The 6822-nt window shown below is 41.3% G+C and overlaps 1 protein-coding gene across 1 annotated transcript; it reads right to left on the bottom strand.

Moving 5' to 3' along the window:
- Positions 1-1435: 1435 nt before the first annotated feature.
- On the bottom strand, positions 1436-6401 carry LOC148186565 (uncharacterized). The gene is made up of 9 exons (XM_088090740.1): positions 6320-6401; positions 5839-5989; positions 5236-5416; positions 4984-5120; positions 4769-4866; positions 4165-4510; positions 2536-2715; positions 2228-2349; positions 1436-1720 (listed from the first exon to the last, which is right to left on the bottom strand). Exons 4-9 carry the CDS (start codon positions 4985-4987, stop codon positions 1436-1438), a joined length of 1035 nt encoding a protein of 344 aa, XP_087946866.1. The 5' UTR covers positions 4988-5120; positions 5236-5416; positions 5839-5989; positions 6320-6401.
- Positions 6402-6822: the final 421 nt, after the last annotated feature.

The raw sequence follows: 6822 nt of genomic DNA, 5'->3' as shown, positions 1-6822 counted from the left end.
TGTCATGCATAATGTCCACTGCATAGTTATCAGAAACATGAAAGTACTGTAGATCATTGAGCAAACCTGTTCGTTTCACTCCAAATGTTGACGGTAGTGAAGGATCTGCCTTCAAGTCATTGAAATGTTGAGCATGCAGTGTTTTATTGCGGAGTGTTATTCTTGGATCGTCATCACTGAAAACTGACTGTGAGGTTTGTTTATCTACCAGACAGAAGTGACAAAAATAGTTTGAGCTGAATGATTCTACATACCCAAGAAGTGAGTGCAAGCCCAAATTGTCCCCTGTCACCTGTGCAATTGTTCCACAAACAGGTCCATTAGAGAAAGGAACTTCCACTCCTGTACACTCAAGGACTTTCAGATCATTTACGAGGGGCTCCAAGATAGCATTAAATCCATACTTTATTACATCCTCTGTATGAAAAAGTGCCAAAAAATGAATATTCATAAGCGCTGAGTTTATCTTTGGAGAAAGATTTCGTAGAATAAAGTATATACTTCCAATCTTATGGATCCCATGCTTTGATCCAAGTGGATTTGCCACTTCAAAATCATCATAGAATATCTGTATTTGAAGAGAGTTTGGTTTTTCAGAGAAGGGGAGGTGATTTTTAAAATAACTTCCATCTCAGAAATCTTTGTAAAACCCAGTCTTCTCACAAGGCTGCAACATATGATTATATATCTCCCTGTTGTTGAATATAAACTTCAGCGTTTCCAGCAAAGGAATGTACACAAATTTGTCTGTCACGGGGACCTGATCATATGTGCCAGTTGTTCGATTCCTTCTTGTGTCATACCTCACTCCTAGAGCGACCTCAACAGGTTCTACAAGACCCGATTTCTCACTGAAATGTTTTTTCCATTTTGTCTCAGTGTTCAGTTTGCTGAATGGATTTTCAAGACTCCCAAAATAATCATCAAATTTTGTTCTCATGTCCTCATCATTGGGGAGTAATTTTATAATATCATCTTTGACATTTGAATGCAGTTCCTCTACAAGCTCCTCCATATTAACAACATTTTTTATGACATTAGTAGCCACACCACAGCTTTGAAGCTTTGCAATAAGGGATGCACACATTTCTTGGGTATGTTGCCTGGTCTCATTGAAGCTTTGAGAATTCACTGGTTGCTCTGAAATTGTTGACTCAACTGACATTGTTTGCTCATCAGATACAACAACTGATAGAGTCGGAGTGACTGGTTCATTATCAATTTGATCTACACTCTCAACACTATGCTTGGAGTGGAGATGTTTCCTAAATCCTGAAAAAGTGCAAAATCTGTGACAGCAACCCTGCTGGTCACACACCAGTAGAAACTTCTGCCCAGGATAAAAGGCATGTGAGTGTTTGAGATGGCGTAGCAACTGCTGAATGGTGACAAAAGTGGACTTGCAAACAAAGCATCGATACATCACAACATCAGTTTAGGAGCTTTGCCCTTGAGAGAGCCCGACATCAATATTGTAGATGGTGGTCTGCATGAATGTGTACATGCTGTTTAAAGCCTGGTCATACGAGATGCCAAACACATAATGTGCCTTGAAAAGTTCATCGAAGGCTGACAGGGAAGACTTGGCCTTGCAGGGAAGGAGCTCACCGTCCATTGCGATGTAGTATTCATGGATGCTGTTTCTCGCCATGCCAACTGCCAGGATGTAGGGCTGCCTCCGCTTGTCTGGACCAGAGTGCTCATGTAGGCTGCGACCTGACTGTAACATAAGAATCAAAAGTACAACTACATTATACATTCAATTTTTATGGCTATTTCAGACAGAAATCTTTAATGGCACAGTTGGAGGATTACTTAAAAATGGAAAAGACAATGTATGGACCAGTAAAGCTGATTGGTTAGAAATATGTGCAATTGACTACATTATGTGCCATGTGTGTTTGTTTACATCAGAACAGCGTGTAGTGAGAACAGGAGCCTGGAGGAGAGTAACGTCAGTCCACTACGCAGCGAAAACTGGCGCTGCATTCAGCGGTAGTATAGTATTCCATAGTAGTACCGTTGTGTAGAATTTCTGGTTTAGTAAGAACCGTGACGTTTTGCAACCGCTGGATACCATATTGTGCAATACTAATTTACTGCTGTTTATATTACATATAACAATAACAATTGTTATATGTAACAATTGACCAAAACGTGTGTTTGGAGTGAGGGTTCCACTCTTACACATTGGATTGTTTCAACATGGAAATCAGAACACACTGACCTTATGAAACTTCACTACACGATCCACAGCTTCCCGGATACTGATCTTCACCGTTCCCTTCTTTCCACTTGGTGGCAAAAGGTAGACCAGCAGTAGAATTGCCGCCATGTCACCATCCCAACCTGAGAAAAAGAGAGGAGAGAACCTGATTTCAGTATGAAATGCACCTGATATATGAAATCAATATAAACATCCAAAAGGCTCTTAAAAATAGAAAAAAATATAATGGTGTCACAATAAATACAATAAGACAACATTTGAAAAAAGTGAGCCAGATATACACAGGTTATTCTTTTTTTGTCATTTACCTGGGACCTCATCATCCTCGTCGGGGTTCTCTTCTGCAGACCGAATCAGATAGTCAAGCATGGGTGTCTTACTGAGGGTTTTAGCTTGCTCTATTACTTTTGCCTTCAGGGTTGTTCCCCATTTCTCCAAGAGTTTTGATGAAGTCTCTGCTCCAAATAACAGCTCAAAGTCTTGCAGAATGTATAGGGGGAAAGCAAGTGTAGGCAGTGGTGGTCCTAGCTAGTTTGGCACCCTGGGCAGACCAATGGGGTGCCCCACCCCCCGGCAAAATTTTGGGGGTTACACGGATTTCGACGGCCTTTACAGTTATGTTATGGTTATTTTACACCTGAAAAGTAGCCTACTACACTGCATTTATTATCCTAATGTTTGCATTGTGAACAGTTTTTACTTTGAATTACTGAATACTGTTTATTTTAATAAAATAAACAGTATTCAGTAATCAGATCAGCAATCACTCAACTTATATAAACTCAACTAGCACGTACACAATGATATTCATACCTGGAGAATGCTCATCAGGTGAATCTTCAGCATCATTTTCCTCAGATATGAGCTGAACTTGATGTGAAGTACCAGGCTGTGTGGCTGGGTCCTGGGTAGATCCAGATCCTTCACCCTGGCCACTGGACTGTCCTACCAAATATTTCAGAATTGCCCCTGAATTTGCATTGAAATATAGTAAGAGTCAAAAAGCATTTAGGATATATAGGACTCAAATCAACCAACCTATAAAAAAACAGTTCTATAAATTGGGGATAGAAATGCCATTAAATGGAGTTGGTAGCCTAAGTAGCCCAATTCATAGCAAACTGGGGGGGGGGGGGTCCTTGCTATTGGTTGGTTGAGAATCACTGCTAGAGTTTGAGAATCACAGATGCCGCATGGGTTTAAGGTTTGACTTGAGAACAAACAAACAAACACAGGCTACAGCAAGACTTTGACGTTTGCTCAGCTAGCAGTGGGTTAGCTCAGGTAACATTAGTCTCAGCTAATAACGTTACATGTATAAATAAAAACCTAACGTCACCTTTATCTTTTTCCCGTTTTTCCTCCTCTTCTTTCTTCTTTTTTCTGTATTGGAATCCTGACAGCTTTATTCTTTTTCTTTTGGACATAATGCTGCTTGTGTAACACAACTAGTTGTTTATGTTTTGATGCTTGATACGGCGCTAATGATGCAAGCGCAGGTGCCGCCAGGCAGGCTAAAGGCTGATTGGTTGACCATTACACACACGCCGCGTGTGACACGTGACACGCGACACAGCGGTGTGCTGCTCCTGCTGCTCCTCGTGGGGGTGAGCGGGGCGAACATAACGTGGAGAGACTGAATGGTTCATCTCATGTTTTCGGGGCGGCAGCCGCTGCACCATTTGCAGGCAAGGGGGCGCTTTTTTTTTGTGTGTGTGTTTTGGGCTCGCCTGCATTTTTTGTTCTCATCGTTGCTCTTCGCAAAGTGCTGCCCCCAGTAACGTGCCGCCCGGTGCCAGTGCCCCGCTCGCCCCCCCCTTTGACCGCCACTGAGTATAGGTGGACTTGATGATGGTGAAAGTAGGGGGAAATGACCAATTTCACCTAAACAAAGCTGTTTTTGACAGACAATACATTATCAACATAATGTGGACTTACCAGGCCTTCTGTGTCAAGGAACCTTGGGAAAACTGTAAGCACTGTGCTGCATTGCTCAGGATCATGGATCAACTTTTGTCTGTACTGGAAGGTTGCTCTCATTTTCATGAAGATCTGTTCTTTGTCTGTACTGTGCTTCAGTAGGGATATGGCCTCACAACACTGGTCTCCCTCCAGCTGCTGATCTTTTCTCACTTCCCTCGCCAACTCTGGTCCACTGCTCTCTGCGGTTTGAGAGGTCCTTCTCCTCACTCCACTGTTGTTGCCAGAACTGAGTCCTCGCTGTGTGTTTTTTAGTTTCCATGCAATGTAGCCCTCATTGCTCTCTGCATCAAAGAAATGCTCCTAAGTTGAAAATATAAAGAAATTTAAGCATGATTATACACCTAGTGAAAGGAAAATGCATCAAAACATTAATCATTTACCAACAACATTTACAAACAAAACAAATACAGTAAATACAGTCCAAACTTGGCTGTCAATTTCAAGAATGTTGACTGCCTGTACAACACCACCTGTCTATATTACTCATAGGAAACAATAACTTTTATATTGAAATAATTTGAAAAGTTGAAGAACTTCTCAATAAAAAACTTTACTCACATAGCCCTTTTTGGAATAGGGATCTCTTAGGGAAGGGAACAGTGTTACAATCCCCAACGCATATTGTCCATATCCTCTTGTCCTTTGGTGGAGCACTTCTGTAGGTGTAATAGAGAGGTTGCATTGACGGCAAGAAACTCCATCGCATGCATTTGCAATCAAATACTATGAATATGCCTTTAACTAAATCATGCACCTTGAAGCACTTTACATACCCATACTTTTCCAACATATCAGCAACAACAATGTTGACAAGTTCACGGCGTGTTCGGTCCTTCATCTGTCCTTTAGTCGCATATTCTGCAAGTATTTTGTCCCCTCCAGGCTTTTGTTCCAGAACTCTCTCGACAAGCTTGAAAACAAGAAAAATATAAGAAGAAAAGTAAGATCACACCCCACCCCAAAAATATGATGTCAAAAACACATTATTTACATCATAATGAGAAGGAATGTACAAAAAACACCACCTTTTTGGCTTGTGAAGAACTGTCATCAACACGCTGACTCTTTGGGGGGTTCAGAATGCAATCATCGATGCGCTGTCTTTTGGGAGACATCAGAAAAGCATCACTATCCGACGAGTGTGATGATAGTGACAGGGTGTCTGTGCATGAGGATGCAGGAGAGTCTGAAAAGAGGGAACATATCCTTTTCAAAAACACATTTCACATCTGATTTCATTAATTGACCTGCAGTTTCAAATGAGAAGAGGTGAGAGCATGGGAAGACATGGTGAAACTGTGCATATGTGTCTTTCATTTATATACCTTTAATAGACTACAATCAGTTTTGGTGGTTAATGTCGCTACATTACATGGCAATTTAGGCCATAACAGACAGTCTTCTTGGTGGCAACTAAGTGCTGAGGTCCGTATTCTTATCAGTTGATATTTTCCGAAGTAAATGGATCGGTTCTGTAAATAATGAAAAACAAATTCTGCCTAAATGATCAAATTAAATTTAAACAGAAAATTGGTGAGAACCTTATCAACTGTGTGATTAAAAGCCAGTTACAATGGTCAGATATTGATAATGTAAGCCTGAAATGCACAATTTGATCAAATGACCACTTACCACTGACAGAGAGACTGTCAACAATCGTCCACTGGATGTCAGATTTTTCCTCCAGGATGTCGCTGAAGACCTCTTCATCAACCTCTGTTCCAGTGTCATCCAGCAAATATATGTCCTTCTCAGCAGGTATACTGAACTTCATTTTAGCTTTGAACACAGAAAAAAGGATAAATTAAGCTTGGTTGCATTATCGGTCAACTTCGTGTTACAGTAAGAGATTTTTGCACCTAAAATGCAACAACCTGAGAATACAAATTACATGTCAGTAGTATAGTGGATGTAAGTGAACACATAATATGTCTTAATAGCTCTCAATTTGACCAGCTGTTTATTTACCTGAAGGGAGCATATCTTTTTCAGTTAAGAATGGCTGTCCATTACTTCCATCAACAGCCAAAGACAGGTTATTCAATTATGAATGTCCTGGTGACACAATATACAACCTTTAGGCTACCTGCAGCACAGACATTAACTTACCCTCCTTGAGAAATTCTGAGTGAGAGGCTCCATGTAGTTTGACGTACTTCTTCTTTCCTTTATACTGCACTTTGAACAGCATGGCTGTAGGTTTTCCACGACTACAACATAAAGACAGAATTGTGTTAGTGGACACAATAGTGCAAAACCAAGTCTTGTACACAACTTGATTCTATTTCATGACTGGACGCGGTCATGCCAGGAGAAATGGAGAATACACACCCAACATTGCAGAAAGGTACAGGCAACATGAGGTTCAAGGGCTATGCTATGCTAGCTGCGACCTGAGCACACGCTGTCACCCTGCTCACTGCCACGGTCTTCGGTCCTCGTACCCCTCTTGACGGCCGGGTACGAGTCCGACAAGCCCGTTCTTCATTCGGACACTACTTTTCTCCCGTGTTAAATGTGTACAGTGCTAGCAACATATTTTCGGTCTAGAGCCTGTGTGTATTCGAGCGGGAGTCGGAAGCTTTGAAGTAGCTTCAGTGATATTAGCTCAG

The sequence above is a fragment of the Plectropomus leopardus genome, chromosome 17 (genome assembly GCF_026936395.1).
Source record: "Plectropomus leopardus strain MGB_pleo_1.0 chromosome 17, ASM2693639v1, whole genome shotgun sequence".
NCBI lineage: Eukaryota > Metazoa > Chordata > Actinopteri > Perciformes > Serranidae > Plectropomus > Plectropomus leopardus.
The sequence above is the reverse complement of the archived record's forward strand: the minus strand, read 5'-3'. Positions and strand labels throughout refer to the sequence as shown.

Excerpts from the sequence above, each read along its gene's own strand:
- LOC148186565 (XM_088090740.1), bottom strand. Across the intron at positions 2,350-2,535 it reads CGAGGATGATGAGGTCCCAG|GTTGGGATGGTGACATGGCG; the intron begins GTAAATGACAAA and ends TCTTTTTCTCAG. Across the intron at positions 1,721-2,227 it reads GTGTAGTGAAGTTTCATAAG|TCAGGTCGCAGCCTACATGA; the intron begins GTCAGTGTGTTC and ends CTTATGTTACAG.